The sequence below is a fragment of the Syngnathus leptorhynchus genome, chromosome 12, assembly GCF_054491065.1.
Source record: "Syngnathus leptorhynchus isolate UIUO chromosome 12, UIUO_Slep, whole genome shotgun sequence".
NCBI lineage: Eukaryota > Metazoa > Chordata > Actinopteri > Syngnathiformes > Syngnathidae > Syngnathus > Syngnathus leptorhynchus.
This window is the reverse complement of record NC_141206.1, coordinates 9,607,790-9,626,606: the sequence shown is the minus strand read 5'-3', so window position 1 is coordinate 9,626,606 and position 18,817 is coordinate 9,607,790. Positions and strand designations below refer to the sequence as shown.

General features: G+C 40.6%; 1 protein-coding gene across 1 annotated transcript in view; it reads right to left on the bottom strand.

The window, feature by feature from the left end:
* The window catches only part of vav2 (vav guanine nucleotide exchange factor 2), a 67,561-nt gene that overhangs the window by 10,027 nt on the left and 38,717 nt on the right, over positions 1-18,817 (bottom strand). Inside the window, exons 3-9 of the mRNA XM_085925974.1 lie at positions 10,408-10,466; positions 6,607-6,675; positions 4,335-4,440; positions 3,696-3,794; positions 2,942-3,010; positions 2,626-2,726; positions 16-115 (exon numbers count right to left, since the gene is read on the bottom strand). Coding sequence (XP_085782100.1) covers positions 16-115; positions 2,626-2,726; positions 2,942-3,010; positions 3,696-3,794; positions 4,335-4,440; positions 6,607-6,675; positions 10,408-10,466 — 603 coding nt within the window. The remainder of the gene's footprint in view (positions 1-15; positions 116-2,625; positions 2,727-2,941; positions 3,011-3,695; positions 3,795-4,334; positions 4,441-6,606; positions 6,676-10,407; positions 10,467-18,817) is intronic.

Sequence of the window (18,817 nt, the reverse complement as noted above, 5' to 3'; positions counted from 1 at the left end):
GTTAGAGGTGATTACCTCGACTTTGATCTTGACATCCTCCCGTGTCGCTATTAGTTCATCCAGTGTCTTCTGGGCGTTCTCCATGTGGCTGCAGTATTGGCCATAGATTAATAACCTGAAGAGACAATCAATGAGTTTTTGGTTGTCCTTTGATAATTGCAACAAAGCACAAAATGTTCAATCACAAAATAATTGCTGAGAAATAAAGTGATGAAATCCGTTTAAAACCTGACGCAACATATGCCAGGAAATGTTAATTTTAAATTGTCGGGAGGGATGAATATCTCTTTGTGGAAACACTCAAAAAAAAAAAAAAAACAGACGGCCCGGAATCGACTTGAAAGCAATTATTGCCGCAGAGTAGTTAAGACAATGTCCTACACATTCATTTTTTAAGATTTACGACAAAATGTGAGCCAAGGAGCAATTTCCCACAACGGGGAGTGGATGAATGAATATGTGAATAAATGTATTATAATTTGGACTGAATGGTGAATAACATGAATAAGTAATGACTACATTTGAATCCCGGGGCAATATTTGGAGGGGTCTTGCCAATAAAATGGAATGACTGAGGGCCAATTGAAGCCGGGCCTTGATTCTGTTTCCCGTATCGGGATATGGAGAGGAAAAAAAATACTAGCTAATTTTGAGCGGTGAGGATATGAAGGCCATGTTCATTAGATTTCATAATAGAAAGCTGACATAGATGTAGAGGTTCAACCACGGGGGAGCTCAATGTCAGCTCAACATGGCCGTTCCCCCTCTGCACGTGACACACATTCTACTCGCTCGCTGAGTCGAAAGTAGGCCGCTGGCAAGGATCGCAGCGTTGGCACCCTGGCATGATAATCTAACACGGCAACCTTGAAGTGGAATCGAGACTCTCGAAGATCTGAGAGTGAACTGCAACTGGGAAACTACAATGATGAGCTATGCTGAAATGGCAGTGTTCCAAATTTGAACCATAATCAAAAGTTTTGGCAACATTGATGTTGTGTGGTTTTGTTATGAAGTGCTGACTCCATGAGTGAAAATACAAAACGAGTAGACGGGGGTTAGCGCTACTCGTCGTCATGGTGACCAAAAAAATGAACTTAGCATTGATTCTGGAGCAGGTTTAAAAGCATCAATAGAAAATATTGACGTGACAAATCCATCCAGTGTCAATAAAAAGCATTGGTGAAAGTCAAGTCTGCTGGAACAAATTTCAACAAAATAAAACCATTAAGGCTTCAAGCAGTGTTGGGAAAGGGGGCGACTATATCTACAATTTAATAACAGTCCTTTCATTGGCTTCAGAAGCTGGGTACTTCCACGCATGTATGCCAGAGGCCTAATAAGCACATTGCGCCATGCAGACTCTCCTTGGCCCAGTCCATAATTAGTCCATCACATACGCTCCACTTGACACCAATTCTGGGCAAACCCCGTCAAACCAGCCATCATTTCCTTTTCTATGTTTGCAGTCTCTAAAAAGTCAAATAGTAAAGGTTTCAAAGAATTGTTGTTAGTTTGGCCTCGGATCTCTCGTAATGGAAATGTTGTTCCCAATTTTGGCCGACTCCGAGCGGAGGCGAATCGCTGAAGGAAATCTCACGGCAAACCACAAGTGACACGTTGTAGTGGCGGCTAATCCTCTGTGACACGCGACATTGGGAGCGTCTCACCTCCGTTCAACTCATACGACGCACGGGAAATGGAGTAAGTGGTGTTCAGATGCTCTTTGGAGGAGCCTCATCGCGTAGTCGTGATTAGGCGTCGCGAGGAAATCAGGGCGGCAGATTACTTTGGAAATGAGCCCGGGAATGTCGCAGATGAGGATATCAACACGAGGGTGCTTAGATGGCCATTTACTTTCTCGAGCTGCCTCTTTCCATTCCATTCGGTTAAGAATTGAATTGCGGTCGTGATGAACCGCTGACATTTTCAGCGTGGCATTCAGCTCAATGACAAATACGAAAAAAAAAAGGGGCTTTTCATCTTTCGTGCCAACATGAGAGGAAAAATGAATCGAGCACATTGTTGGAAAGGTCATCGAGACTTACAAGCATAGATAAGCAAATTAATTAGCCAGCTAGGTCCTCGCGAACACTAGCCGGATGTCTGACGAGCGAGTTGGAATCCCCTGGTCACCGTTGTTTATGGCCGTGGAGAGACAAGTCGGTGGTGGCCCCATAATGAGGCGGGTTCACGTGTCAATCACGACGGCCCAGTCAAAGCTCGTGACGCAGAAAATCTGCAAATCTAATGAACTCTTTTCTCAAAATAACCCCGTGTTGCATTTTGGAGAATGTCACTAAATGTAAATATTAATAACGCCGTTAGGCAATTTGTTTATGAATGGAAGCTGGACCAAAAGTGTTTGGAGCAAATAAACAAGTCAAGTTCTAATAAAAATACATTTTAATAAAATAAAATAAAAATAATAAAATAAATAAATATAATCATATAAATAAATATAATAAATATAAAAAAATAATGTAATAAATAAAAATAATATTAAATATTATGCCATGCAACAAGCCGTGGGGGCTTTCTCTCACAGTAATGACCATATCAGCGAAGAAAAAAAGCACATTGGTAGAAATCAGCACCATCGGTCGAAATCAAACATTTACTAACCGTTCTTTGAAGTCAAGGAAGATCTTCCCCAAACCGTTTCCTCCAGTGACCATGTTGAGGTCAATGGCTCGAAGCAGAGCAAAATGTACTTTGATCACATCCTGAGGGATAAAAAAAAGAGGTTTTCAAAGTTGTTTGTCACTTTGGAAAGCAACAACAACTTCTTTTTGCTCGCAGGCACCTGGTCGACCACCGCAGGTCGCCCCGCGGGTCTGTTCTAAAAATACCTCGCTAATGATAGGATGGTGCCATTTGAAAATGCAACCACGGGATAGCAATAATGCAATGTAGCATGTTTAGCATAGCATTTACTGACCTCAAGGTTGACAAAGATGGCCTCCATGTCCTGTGGACTCACAATTTGCCTCAATGGGATCATGTAGTTCTTTAATAAGAAAAAAATGATAGTGTGTATTTACAAACAAATGCAGTTTTAATTGCACTCTTGCGTCCAAAAAGTAAACCTGCGCATTGTACACTTTTCGGCCTGTCACATTCCATCATGCTAATGCTAACAAAGTGCGGAAGGCTTTATTAACCCCAACTCAATTAACCTTAACGAGTCCTGTGATCATAAGGAGGGGTGCTTAGTCTCATTTATTCTCTCATACCGGTGCGATGCTGGAAACTCAGGATACACATTTTGTTTAATGAAATTAGTCGGGATCGTGATTTGTTTCTGTCCATCACCTTGCAAATGAAACCTGTCAACGCGAGCGAGAACCGATGCGTTAGCAATGCTGATTTCCAAAATGGAGTCGTGATGTGTGATGAAACATTATGAACTGACTAGAAAAATCTTATTTGATTTTTCAAGTGTGTCGATTGTAATTTTGAGTGTCACTGTGTGATGTCAAAACCCGAAGGATCGGTTTCTCACACGGCGGCCGATTGCGTAATAACCATTATTGATCCCTTCCTGTGACATTTGTGCTCTCCAACGAAGCTGACAATAGCTGACGCCTTTGTACTACGAACAAGCCCACACAAGACACTGACGGAAATGCACGTCACATTGAAGTCCGAGGTTCGTAAAAAATAAACAAAAAATACCTGCACTCATCCCTCACCTTCTCGATGTCTTCTAGCGTCTTATAATACTTGGCTTCGGTCTCCTGGATCTCTACTAAGCAGCAATTCCGCTTGTCGTCTTCTGTCATGCCCATCTTCTACAACGCACAGAAAATATATCGTTAGTTAAGGATGATCAATAGCAACCTGCAACTGGTTTTAGCATGCTACATGACAGGGAAGCGTTGTGGGAATAATTCTTGGGGGAAATGAGGCACGATAATGACATAAATTGAATAAAATATATGATATTGAATTTTTTTCATAAATGCCATGCAATGATCTATTTGTTTGTGGTGTTGTAGTCATCCCCCGATGTCACATTTTCTCCCACGGGGACTGAGTCAACATTTTGGAGCAGCTGCCGTGTACATCTAATTACGCCGCTAATTGGCACGTCATCCTTGAGGGACGTCTTTTTGGATTTTTTTCTAAACACAACGGTGACGTCGTCTGCGGGGGAGGATGGTGGCTCGCCGGGTTCGCTTTGATGCCGAGATTGATGGCAAAAAGCAGAGCTACTCACCTGCATGTATCTGATCTGCAGCATGAGGAAGGCAAATCAATCCAAAAATCAAAGCAGACCGGCAATAAATGACAAAAAAAAATATGGAAGGCATCCAGCTCAAAGGCCTCACCATGGGTTGTCGTACTTCCACCTTAATGATGTCCTCGTAGATATCGTCGCCATCGTCCTCGCACGGGACGCAGTCGTAAATGTCATCCTCGCCCAGGTCGTGCTCACTGGAGAACAAATTTGGACTTTCTTAGCACGCAAATGCTGCTGTTTTTTAGTTACTAATATTCAATGTACATTTCTACATGAATACAAATGATATAACGAACATATGCTCTCTGCCTTTGCTGGTATAATAATTCCTGAGTTCACCGCCTGTGTGAAAAGGGTAAGAAAAAAAAAGATGATAAAAAAAGCCTTTCAATCAAATATTCAGCTTTGTCTTCACGCTCATACAGGGTCCGTTTGAAGTTTTTTAATTGAGGTTGCTCGGTTCACTCCAAATAATGTGCTTCCGCTTGCTTCATTATGGAAAGAAGGCGCTGTTGAATACTGAGAAGGCGGCATGGGGGGGGAATAACGCTGTCCCTGACTGTCTTCTCCGTGAACTCTGGAATTATATGAGCCTCCGCTGAGACTCTTGTGTGACATGGTGGGGGCATTTTGAGAAACAAGACAATTGAATATGAAAATTAAATGGCACAGAAAAAAATATTAAGTACAGATATAAAAGCTGAGGAGAGTCAGACGAGCTTCAATCGATCTTTCCTCATGAGTCATAATAAAAATGGGTAGTCTGTACAGTGTGTGCAAAAAGTACATTAAAAAGATTTGGTCTCAATTTCTTCATTCAAATTACAAAACATATGACATGAAGACCAGTAAATCTGTTTTGAATCTTGTGGTATGACCTTAAGCATGTTTGAAAACTCTTTTGTGTGTGCCTTTGCCACATGAAATGATAGAGAGATACATTCTCATATTGTCGTGTATGCATGAGCATTTGTATGCATCACAGTACATCAGGAAAGGAAGGAAAACCTGAGCACTCATGAATTAGGTTACATTTTCTGTCTGATTACCACGGCGACAAGCCACAGGGTGCGCTGGGTGTTTGCACGCAATCAGCCAAGTCGCTCGATGGCCTCGGTGACACGCAGACGGTGGATTTTAATCAGGTGGTGGTGGTGGCTGAATGTTTCAGCATGTCACAGTTACTGAGCAAAATTGAGTATTCTGATTATTATAGTATTTTTGAACAATTATAAAAACAGAAAGGGGGGGAAAAAAAAAGAACATTTCACTTAACAATGAATGACCAATTTGTTTTCATTTTTGGACCTTTTCCCTCTAAATTAAAATTGGTTTATTTTCTAAAAAAACATTTACCAAGTGAGATTTTGGGCATTGAGACCAGCGCTGCAGATTAATTACAACATATTTTGTCAGATCATTTATCATCTTCACAATGATGCCGCTGAGCTTTTATGATAATATTCTGTGCAAGCTGTTGTTTTATAATGAAACCATATGCCTCGACTTTTCCTCTTTTTCTCCTTTAAGAGACTCTCGAGGAGTATTATGTCACTAAAATGGATGATTATTACTCAGGAAGAGCATCATTATCCTCCATCTCATTCCACTTCTTTAAAACCATATATCAGTATGTTACGCTAATTAATACATTTTTGGATGTTGGCTTACAGCAAGCACGGACGGCCCTAGCGCCAAACGTGTCCGACTGTGTTCTGCCCGTGACCTGCTGATGAATCAATTATGTGTGCGTCGATTGATGAAACAAAATGCATACTTGGTCTTTCCAAAAGGTCAAGAGCAGCTGTGGAGCAGAGCCGCATAATTAAGTCAATAAGATCAGATGGTGGCCTTGAGTTTGTGATCATGGGCCACATCTTAGTAAAAAAGAAAAAATCTAATTTGTATTTCTTCACTTTAAATGGTTGGAGCTATTCCTACAATTTTTTTTTTTTTTACTGCTCGTTATTCACATTGGAGTCACATTAACTGCACTCTAATCCCGTATTAACCTGCTTGGCTGCCGTTTCCGCTCCGTATAGAACATGCATGCTTCCATTTCTCCCTTTCGCTCTCACCATGTGATGAGTGGCACTTATCTTGCAGCTAAATATTCAAATATTTTTAGAACTAAATATTCTTCATTAAATCTGAGTTGTCACCCAAAGGAACACTGTCAAATGGGAACGACTCACCCACACATCCACGTTATAAAAAGCAGCCAGGGTAGGAATATTGCTGGTGTCGCCATGGCAACGGGCAGAGCGACTGAGAGTTTCTCCAGATCGTGAATGGAAGTCACTTTTTCATGTGACATATAACCGACATATTTGTGTGTGTGTGTTGGAATGCCAACTTACTCCGCCAGCTCCTCAAGACTCCGGTACACATCGTCCTCATTCAAGGCTGTGTCTTCTGTGGGGAAAGGTCTGCAAAGCAAAAAATAAAAATAAAAATTGGAGGCACTTTCCAAACGGTAGTTTTTCTCTGTCAGGTTGTCACTCCCATGTGCATCACACTTTCAGAGAAGAAGCCATCAATCATAAAGAAAACATGTCAGCCAACTGCTTTTGACAGATAGAAAAAAAAATATCTCGCCAGAGCCAACTTGGAACTGAAACTGGATGTGAGGAGACGAAACATCCTTTTTTTTTTTGCAACACTGACGAATAGGCGCCGTGTCTTCTGGACATTTCAAGGACTCTCAGAGGCAAAACATTAGAAGGAAGCGAAGATTCCCACGGATCATCCGTCAACTCTTACGGCTCCGCAAGTCGTACAGCCGACAATAAAAGCAAACCGTAAACGTGCTACCGTAAATCATACCATTCACCTTCTTGTTGACACACCGACTATAAAACGACGACTCGGAAGTGACGGTACATAAAACCTAACGACTTGCGATTAGCTCATTAAACACAGGGACTTTATTTTGAATTTTAAAGATGTGTGCTCTCTGCAAACATTCTCAAGCGCATGATTACATCGCGGTTGCTTTTGATTTGAGCAGATTGCTACAAATCAGAAGCTATTACTTCAATGTCGTAAGTAATTTAAGACTATTAAAATCATTAAGGTGATAATGTGAACCGCCCGCGTGAAACCGAAATGCAAACTATCTAACGCGGGCACTTTTTAAGGTTACCTCAGTTAGGAGTATCAAAGTGTCTTAATGATAGACTATAATAATTTTATCAGCAGAAAGTAAATGTTTATTTATTTTCTTGCTTGGGGGCTTATTAAATTAAACCATAAAGAAAAGCACGATAATGCAATTACAGATATTCTCTAATAACTCTTTAAATGTGAAACCAATTCTATTGTTAGCTAACCGATGCGCCATGTGACTTTTTAGAAGGAAATATGACAATTACAGCAAGAGGGACCATGCTGTTTTATTGGAAATTGTTAATATTCGACAATGCCAGGTTGACTTTCCGATTTGTGGGTTTAAACAACAGGGGATCGCTGCAGGTATTATTGTGTAAACATGCCTCCATCTTTATAAGGTAATTAAACTAAATTCATTATTGGATCATTTTTATTTTGTTGTGCTTTGTTCATCTAGAAAAGCACTTGACATTGCAGGTCTTGGATCAGCTCACAATCTTTCATCATTTTAAAAATATATTGAGGTACTCAAAGCAGTATCCACATGAGCAGAGTGACAGCTATCAAGCTAATGAGCACTCCGCGAGCTAGCCAAAGGTCAGCCATCGCTGTCATTTATCACACGCACTCTCAAGAATTAAGTATACCAATCTTGAAATCAGTTCCTGAATGCGGTTCAAAACCTTAGTTGAGAAAATCCAACGCCAAAACTTCATGTGATTTATGCAACTCTCATCACTAGCGTTATGAGCACAAGCTAGCACCGGGGCGCTTCCTCCCGAGCGCAATAACACACCCACATTTGACGACCCCCTCCAATGAAATGCACACTATATTATAAGTTATTAATGGAGTCCCACAGGGCAAAATTTAATTACATTGTAGTTTGTGGGGCCGCGGCCTTGCATCTATCACCTCAGTGTTGTTTTGCGGAGCCAAGCACTCTCTAATGCTGCTGTTTTCATTTCTCCTAAATGGTGCAACAAGGTGCCATTGGACTATGTTTATAATTTCATCAGATCTCCTCTAACAGCCTGTCTCCTGACTATTCGCCGTCATTATTGGCTAGGCGGCTAGTTGCGGTAGTTGCTTTGCTTTTCTTTTTTTTTTTTTTACAAGTCTTCACGTGCGCTACTCTTCAGAAGAAAAGTCAACCGTTTGACTAAAAGAAGCTATTTTTTTTCTGTGCCTCCATTGGCTTTGCTCCTTTGTGACAGTAAATGCCACTTGTTTTGTTGTACTCAATAAATGTATTGATCAGGTTGTATATGACCTCCTTAAAGAGATTTGTGCAGTGAAAATAAACAAATCCAACCATCCGAACTTTTGTCAGCTTTGCTTTCCTATTGCTGAGCCCTTTTTGATTAATCCCATAAATTTAGCAAACCCCTAGCCATGTTTGAATTTTCCTTGGTCCATACGGTAAATTCCCGGCATAAAGGGAATTGTCGGCACGCGTGTGCAGGACACCGGCGCGCTGAACCGTAGCCATTGATCAGCCGCTGTCAGAGAGCAGAACAGCGGTGTAGTTATTAGATGGGAATTCGGCTCAAATAGGAGACCACGGAAGAAGCTTGGTGTCCCTGGATGCAACTTTGCTTCTGCTACGCTCAATAAATCACTAAAGCTCAAGCCACAGCCTGCACACGTTGCTACTTATTCCCTGTCCTTTCCGGGCTTTTAAATACGGGCTGCTAGCTTCCTTCAAAGTCACCTTTCCTATTGAAGTACTTTTTATGACATGGTTTGGAACAACGGTTCTTGTAGAATTAGTTGATGTTACATTTTGAAATCAACATGGTGGAAAATAGTTATGCAGCCAATGGATGAACATGTAGCTGTTTTTATTCATTTTTTTTTTAATAAAACCTAAGACGGCATCAAGCTAACAGGAAGCCTGACGGTGACAGACACATGAACTACCAAGGCCACGTCGCACTGAGCCCACCTCAAAGGTGAGATCAATGGACCCGGACAGAATGTCAATGGATGCGTCTCGGGCATTGATACAGGGAGATTTAAGGTAGCCACCGGCTCTTTGGTCACTTTAAAGATCGATGAAGTGCCTGATGTGCTTTCTGTAAGCATTATTTGAGACAACATGGGCAATTACCTGACCAGATACTGCCCCAGTTCAAACGGGAGAACTTGAAGGCGACATTTTGTTGCTTGGGCGGACATTTTATTTTAATCCAATTTAAAAAAAAATAGTATCACCCTTGCTTTTACTTTTCATTCTGACTTCATAATGACTTTGTGAGTGTCAAGAGACTGAACTGGTTCGATGGAGCCCGCGGGCCAGATTATCATATATCCCAGGTCTGGGTTAAAGAGAACTTTGGTTTTGGTTTAAGAGTAATTACTAAAATACCTAACACTCTATTCAGACTCATAACGCTTGCGATAATAATACCCGATGAGCATCTAGAGAATTTTCACCTTTAAAACCAATTTACAAATTAATTGAAGGTAAATTGCTAAAATTTAACATAGCTCAGGATTAAAGTTCCGAGGCAAGTTTCCACCGCGGTCATACGTCATCAATTTTATCACCTCACGGCAAACACGTTTATTAATAGCGTGAGGGAGACCTGAGCTCACTTTCGATGTCACTCCCTTCATTTCCTGGCGTGGCTCCTAATGGGTGCACGCCATCAACTCATTACTCAGAACGGATAAAATGGCTTTTTATGCCGTGCCGGAGCTGCTGAGCCGCTTGAGAAAATGAAGAGGGATCAGAAGCCCATTTTAGGGCTGATAAAAGAAGGGTGAATGATTTTCTCCGTTTCTTTATTGTATGAGAATAATGGTGCCGGCATATAACTGGAGTCGCTTGACTCAGACACTTCGGCACTGTTGCAGTCACAGGTGAAAATGAACAAAGATTTTTTTGGAAGCACTAACAAGTCTTAAGTATTAATTAATTCGAAAAGAGTGATTAATTAGCACCTCATTTTTTTGTGAAAGGTGGAAGCCATGCATTAAATAGTTTGCCTGGGAGAAAATCGTTGAAGTCAAACGCTAAATGATTCGTTAAAAATTAAATTTACCTGATGCCTTTGATTTGTGCAATACTGTGATGGGAGATCCTCGACAAAGTGGAGATGACCTGAAAAAAAAAAAAGAAAAAAAGACAATAAATCATAAACTGAACTCTTGTGACAATTGGAAAAAATACAGTAAGAATCAAAACAAAACAATTTTTTGGGGCAATACATTGCAGCAAATCATAGATCTTTCTTTTCTCATCCTTGCTCTCTCGCCTTTGATGATCTTGCAGAAAAAAGGGCAATATTGCAAAAACTCATAACAGCCTCATTCAGAACAAGACGTTATGTGTTGCGAGTGAATCAATCAATTGAGAAATTGCAGTGCGGCACAAAAATCACAAAAGATCATTTGGACTGACACATAATTGCATTATTATGAATTATCCCTCTATAGTCATTCCTCAGGGACTTATGAAACGTAACAAAAAATCTTGAGTTTGACTAAATAAAATATATTTTCTGTGAAGCATCAGGGCTGCCTCCATTTCTAATTCAACGCAAACTATAAATCATAATTAATTCATTTTGGGGAACATTCAATTGTACAGGTTGTAATCCAGAAGGGGTTGATTTGTAGATTTCAGACTTTTACACTCTTTGTTGATTGTCACATTTATTGCTTTATTATATTGATGTAACTCACTTTAGTCAAGTTTTTATTACATTTCTTTGTCAGGGGACCAAATGTAATATTGATGATGAACTACTGTATGCATATTTTTCAAAAGTTTGCATCGTTCCAAGTAGCAACTACTGAATCTTGTACAATAATAGACTCTGTATATTTGTCTCATGCACTTTTCTTTTTCTTTTTTTTAATTGGTGCATTCTTGGTTAGTTTGTGCTTAATTGCTCCAAGTAATTTAGTACACTCTGGAAAATGTTCATGTTCATTTCAGGTGATTGAGAGCTGCCTTTAAATTTCATGCAAGAGCTCTTTTATGGTTGAGGACTACAGATGGCGTGCTTGCACGCTCCAGAGATGCCAAACTTTAGGACTACCGAGGAATCACTACTGAACACACACACACACACACACACACACACACACACACACACATAAACATACACATTCACATACACACGCACGCACGCACGCACGGACGCTGCAGATCAGAAAGCCTGCCCCTGACACTTCATTAAGCACTCGCGGGTGTGTTTCGGCTTACAACAGTGTGGCAATGCCAGATGCCTCCTCAACCAAAAGGAGAAAATTGTTATCTCAACCACTCTTGCTTTAGTCATTTGTTTGACGACTTTCTTTGTTGAAACCAAACTATAAACTTGGATGGGACTGACAGGAAAGAATTTAAATGAGACGGACAGGCAGGTGATCAGATCAAGCTAACCACAGCTGGGTTCTGAATCTCCTGGCGTAGCTCCAGAGAGGTCAGAGCAAGGGCCAAAGAGTCCCTCGCCCGTGGGGAAAAAACTCATGCGTGCCAGCATCCAGCATGTTTGGATGACATCCACATATTAGCAGGAAAAATCCATTCAAATCTCAATTTCACTTATCCAATCAACTTTTTTTAGTGTCATATTTCTTTTCTGTCCGCCTCAGTTTGTGTCATCCTCCCCACCTCGAATATACCGTCCACACCCTTTTTTTTTTCCTGATCCTTAGCTTCACTCAAAGCCTGGGAGTCTTTACACGTTATTAATTTCCCTCTCATCTCATTCTCTCCGGGGGGTCTTAACGCCACGGCTAGCCAGAAACTAAAGCTTCTTTTACCCCTCGAGGAATATAGAAAAAGACACAACATAGCCCAGAATATTTTATCTAACTCCGTTGAAATTCCCCCTCACCCATATTTGACCCTGTGTATAATTAAAGTCATACGCAAAGTGAAAGCAAATATGTCAAAATGACGTCTGACTTGAACTGGAGTTGGAAATGAAGTTGTGGTGGGCTGATTTCAGTCAAATCAGATCAGAGGGCAAAGACGTCTAATTATATCTGATTTCAATTCAGAAATATGAGCAGAGGAGCTACAGGCGGTCATAGCCACCATTTTTTTTTTTTAAGTCTTGGCACTTGCAGCTCAAATCAATAATTTCCCACATTGGGTTTCTCTTCCAACAGCTCACGTCTTGATAGCGTGATATATTTATCAAGTCTTCACACTTTGCATCGCTCTTATGTGCCAAAGTAGAATACGGCAAAAGAGGAAAAATAAAGATGAGAACAGATGGCCGAGTCGGAACCCCGCATGCCCGACATAAATAATCGACAGACAGCGTTCGAGCTCGTGTGTTTTTCTGTCCCACTGTCCCACTGCCTCTGGGAGTTTGGGCTTTTCCAAACCCTCTTGTTTTTTTGGGGTTTTTTTTTTACATTGGTCTCAGCAACTCTCTTTCATCTGACTAATCCTAAATTGATTAGTCTCCAATCGTCGGGTCATGTTAAAAGTTGCCGAATACCATCAGGAGCTCGGGCTTGCATAAATCCTGATTGCAGTCAGATTGGCACTTGCCACATTGCACTAAATCCCCATCCGAGCAGACCTTCCATCCGTTTGATTACAGCAGAAAAGCCCTCGGTTTGGCCCAAAGGCCAAAAAGGACTGATGTGAACCTCAAGACTCCATTTAGCATCGGTGCCGCATGAAATGACTGTTAGCCTACAGAGGGCACTCAGTCCACATTTAAAAATTAAAGACAGACAGAACTGGTTTGTTCACATCAAGAAGATGACTTTGGGCATACTTCCTCCAACTAGTTCTATGAATTATTGATGTGATTAAGTGCTGCGGCTCAATCCGAGGCTTGTTTAGCCGTAGGACCTTGAACATCGATTCGATCTTCGAGGCAGCGGTGCCTAATTTGTGTAAATAGTCCCGCATAGATCGTATCGGCCGACACGACATCTACCAATGTGCTGCGGCCGTGTCCGTGACCTGCTTCGTTTCACGCGCCGTCATCGGACATAAACACGCTCACCTACAGGTATGCGTTCGGCCATGACGGTATCGGCACACGCAAAGGTCAGCGTGCTGAGCGAAGAGAAAATGAAAAGCAGTTCAACCACATTAACTCTAGAAAAACATCCATACGATAAGCATAATGAAAAAAAAAAGAAATTTAATAAAAATGAAAATTAGTATGCAGCGATTTAATATCCATGGGTAAATTGTTACAGCTTGCTTGATGTTCAAAAGTTTGCTCACGAAGGTGATTCAATCACTGACGCCACAGTGACAGCTGACAAACCAGCAGGAGATGCGATGTCAAGCCGCCAAGACGCCTTTCACACGGTTACCTTGACTAAATCGTGCCCGAAAGCACCCAAACCTGATTTTTTTTCTTTACTCACAAGCATTAGTATGTAATCTAAAATCTTCCGCCACTGCAGAGGTTTCATTAAAACACATGTGCAGCTCACACTTCGACAGCAGACAGCTGGCTGCTTTCAGCCAATGCATTAGCTATTCATACAGCCTCTCTTTGCCAGTTGGAGACGAGCGACAGAAAGAAAACTGCTGTCACTACAAGCAAAATGTGTGCAATTATACTACTTAGCCTATTTAACTCAACTCACAGCAATAATCATCAATTATGAAATGCTGTAAATCAGTCCACAGTTACAGCAGCTAAAATCCAAAGTAAGAAGTATTTGAAGATGTATTTCAAACGAGATTTTTGATATGTCCACTGTTGGGTGTCCATTAGAGTTAGAAAAAGATGTTGCGAGACAAGGGTCTAAGGAGGTTAAAGTGATAAAGGGCAAACTGGATTTCTTATAACGTGGGACAAGTGTTTTGATGAGGCTATTACTTATGAACTTCAATGTCCTTATCACGTCAAGGCACCTTAGCCAGCTGGTTTTTGCGCCGGTCCACCAATGTCCAAGCGAGAGGATTGAGAGAATAAATTGGATTAACCAAAAGGCGTAATCCAGTTGGCCTTTTTGGGGGGGAGGTGTTCTGCCCACAAGTCTCTGCTGGAGAAGATAAGGGGATGGGGAAACATAAATCCCCAAATCACAAAAAAACTTTTTGTGTTTTAAAGACTTAATACATTTGACAAAATGCCAATTTGTCACCTTGTCGGGTGATAACACGGCTAGTTTGTGTTCATGGAGAGGACACATTTTTCCAAGAATAGGTTCTGTGTGCCCGCTAGTCTAAAAATAACATTCTGATTAATATATTGTATTATTATATATTGTAAAGAATATTTTTTATTTATTTATTATTAGTTGATGTATTTGTATTTCTTTTATCTTGGTTTTATTTCATTTATTTTCATTTTATTTATTTTTATTTGAAGAAAAAAAATATTTGAGGAAAAATTAAACTCCATGAAGATATTATTGAGTTGCTTGATGCGTAATTAATTACAGTACAATTTAATCATTCATTAAAAGCTATGTATCTGGTCAGCGAACTCAAACACAACAGAGTCACAAATATTGAATACACACTAAAACGTTAAAGCGTGATGTAAATTGCAATGCCAGCTCTTTTTATGTTGGTAATGAAACTATTTGTCCATACTTCGTAAAATCGCCAGCGCTAATAAAGATAAGGCGTTTTTAATGGAGATCAATTCCTTCCCACTATTGCACATTTAGCACCACTAATGGCAAAGTCTTGAGGGAGTCACCAAGTTGCTCTCAAGCAATAATGACCTTAAACCTCGACTTCATGTTCATCGGGATAATCAACATAAGAAAACAACAACTCAGAATGTGCTCCAAATTCTGACTTCAAGTCTCTCCAGAGTGTAAAGCTTATCCGTGTCCATTTTCATAGACACTTTCCCGCCGCCGATTACAATGGAGTATTATTTCTGGCGGATGAACCCGCCAGTGCGTTCTAATCTGCAGTTCTCAGATATATAAATGAATCAAATCCAAGAACCGCTCGTCATTTTTTTAAGATCGCACACATATTTATATTGCAAATAAATCACGGCGAAACACAACAACACAATCAAGACGACGAGGTAAAACATAAAATATAATACAAACGAGGGTGTGTGGCAGTCAATAAGGGAACAGATCCTGCTTTCCTCATTCTCGCTGTGCTTTTAAAATATTCATCACGTCTGCATTGTATGAATTACCGTAATGAGAAAATGCGTCATAATACGCTACATGCTCGATGCATTCTAATTTTTTGCACTAACTACACAACATGATGAATAGAATCGCACATAAATCACTAAAGCTAGAAACATTTGAAAGACTTGGATAATATGATAAATTCTTGGAAACCAAAACAAGCTTTGGGGATTAAATTGAGCCAAGACTAAAATGGATTCAAAAGCTGAGATGGATGAGGGTCGGTCGTGACATTTCTCCTCCATCTAACACATCGCTGACAGACAAAGTGTGAATAAGCCTGCGGTAGGAAGGAGACGAAGAGAGAAACACAAAATTCAACTTCATCTCTTGGATCAAGGCTGGGGCGTGACATACACGACACATCCCGTGTGTATGCTCCAGGCGTTTCTGCACCAAGTTACTGCCAAGTATTTTTATTTTAAAGACTTTTTTTGGAAATGCGGTTTGATTAATGGACACCATAAATATAAATATATCCCGAAAGCAACAACAACAAAAAAGATGCAAAACTAGTGACGGTTTAAAAAAAAATGTGAGTGACCTGACGGTAACCTTTCACTTCCAAAACGGAATGGAGGCATTCAAAGGAAGGAACTCTGACTGGATCACACCATGGGGGGGTTTGTGTGTGTGTGTGTGTGGGGGGGGGGACTCAGCATGGGGCTGAAGATCAAGCCTGCGGTGTGTGTCTGGATGTGCGTGCGTGTTGGAGTGCAAGGGCTTTTGAGGTGAATGTTCTATTCAACTGACAGAATAAGCTTTACACTTGTTATCAATCGGCGGGGAAACATTCTCAATCGAGTCGTACAAAGAAAATCCCAAATAAACCCCGGATAAATCCACGCACCTGTAACTTTGCTAGCGGGATGAAAAAATAACAACAGTCGAGACTGTGAGACGAAAAACAAAGGGGATGCTGTTGCAGAAAAAGGTCGGAGAGGCGTGATTTTGGAAGATCATATCAGTTGAGACTTAATTTGTTTTATAATTATCCTCACATAGGGGAGACGATCCATTTTGCTGCAGGAGAGGGGGGGGGGGACTACTTACACGTTGTGTACATTATTCTCATGAGGCGGGCTGTCGGAACGTTTATATTTACACAGCATGTGAACATGTGGTTCAAATAGCCGAAAAACATTTTCTGCTCAATTTCTGATTACAAGTCCGAACCTCTTTTTTTTTTTTTTCCCCCGAAGGTCGGCTTGTTTGTTTGTTAACCTTTCGTCATGGCCAATATGGAGACAGTGCGTGTGTGATGTTAGAGCCAACCTCCCCCCCTTCACTGTCTTTCATTTTCTAACTGTTTCCACTGTCCCTGACTTAGAAAAAAAAAAAAAAAACGCTGTTAACAGCATGCATGGAAACAAGTGCGAATGAGATCAAGGAAAATGTGTGGCCTGTATACTCGACGTGATGCGCGAGGCGCTCCGGGCGATGCCACCACTGCGCTCAAAAGAACGAACAGACGGAGGGGGAAAAAAAAAAAAAGAATAATGCATGCTGATTGGACCAAGGCTTGAGAGTTAGGTAGCTACAACTGTGCTTTTTACTTTGTGAATAATTCTCTCACATAACATGGAATATCTCTACCCCTGCCAGTGTGTTACTGAGGGGCATTTTGTTGTTTTGTTAATGACACTGATAAGACGGAATATTTTTAAAACAAAGCCAATGATAGCATATTTTTTCAGACTATAAAACGCAGTCTGAATGGTCGATTTTGGGAATACATACGGCACAGAATGAGTCAAACTTCATTCATTTACATTCATGCATATTAATGCACCTGATTATAAGGTGAATTGGTAATCTTTTGAGAAAATGACCCCATGGGGAAAAGTGGTACAAAAAAAATGGATGGATGATTTTAAGTACGCCTTATAGTTCAAAAAGTACGGTACTCCAATTGCTATCAGCTCATTTTGACAATCGGTAGCGTTATTTCTTGAGCTCCGTTTAAATGATTAGAATTTTTTTTTTAATTTAAAACAATATTTAAAAAATTACAAATTTTCAATTTTAAATGTTTTAAAAGAATTAATTTTTTTTTTAAATCACACTCAACTGTGACAAGAAATGTTTTGTTTCCATCATAAGTAAAAAAATAAAAACTCCACCCGAGCATATTTTACATTAAGTGAGCGGAGTCTTGCTCATCTTGCTCCTTTCACTTCTCTACATGTGTTTGCACTCAATCCCTGCTCTATGACGTATGCGTGCACACTTGCCAAAAGATCAGCGAGATTTCCCAACAGTTAGCCCATCATATTTGTCCTGATTTAGTTTCAGCAGAACGTTGGAGTAGGTTATGATAAAATAATTCAAATTGAGTTTTAAGTTCACCTCAAGTTGGAATGTATCCTCAGGTATTTTCATTTTATTGGAGGTTCAACTAAAAAAAAAAAAAAAAAACCCACACACACGTGTGATGTCCAGGCAACAGGACTTCATTGAAGGAGGTCAGAACCTTTTCCATCCCCCACAGCAGTGGGTTATATTTTGAGCGAGGAATGCCTCTATTCTTCACCCAGATATCTGTGGGGAGGGCCGAGCCCTTCACCGGCGGCACATCACGGCCTCAAACAGCTCTCTGTGTCAACTTGAACAGACAGAGGCTCATTATGGAGCCCCGCAACTCACCGAGGAGCGGCATGGGGGGAGATTGGCAGAGGAGTGCGAAAGAGCTCAAATAAGGATTTTTTTTTTTGGCACAGAGCGAGAAAAAAAAAATGGAAAGAAAAAAGATGGTCCTTAGTGGTTCCACATCAATACTTCAAGACGGTTCCACAGATGGAGGTAAGATAGAGTCAAGGTGGAATGATATTGTTAATTTCAGCTTTTGAGAAGGAAATCCCGTTTGCAATGTGTACATTTTGCCTCAAATTCAGAAGCTCGCTTCCAAAGGCGCCCCGGGGTAATACGATGAATCTCAGGTGAGCGCGTTTTTTTTATCTTGTCCTCCGAATGAACCTAACGTTTGGGGAAAACACTTTAAAAATGCATTATGCCTTCTTCAAATACAAGTCCGACAATATTGCTTGATTAGATCTTCATACTAGCAAAATCCATTATGTTGCCTGAGAGCCACCTTTCGGGTTTAATGTCTAAACCGTGCTCTTTTCCTTTCCGGTTGGTTCTGCTAGGCCACGGCAACACAATTCCGACTTGATAGCTATTTTTGGCTATTTTCTGGGATTTTTTAAAGGCGATAAAGAGGTTTGCAACATCATCCACCAACACAACACTACAATGTCGTGTTCTCATCTGATGTCGTCAAATGAGAACACCTGCGCCTTGATATTGCAGCAATCTCTAAGTCATGAGAAAATAAATCAAGCG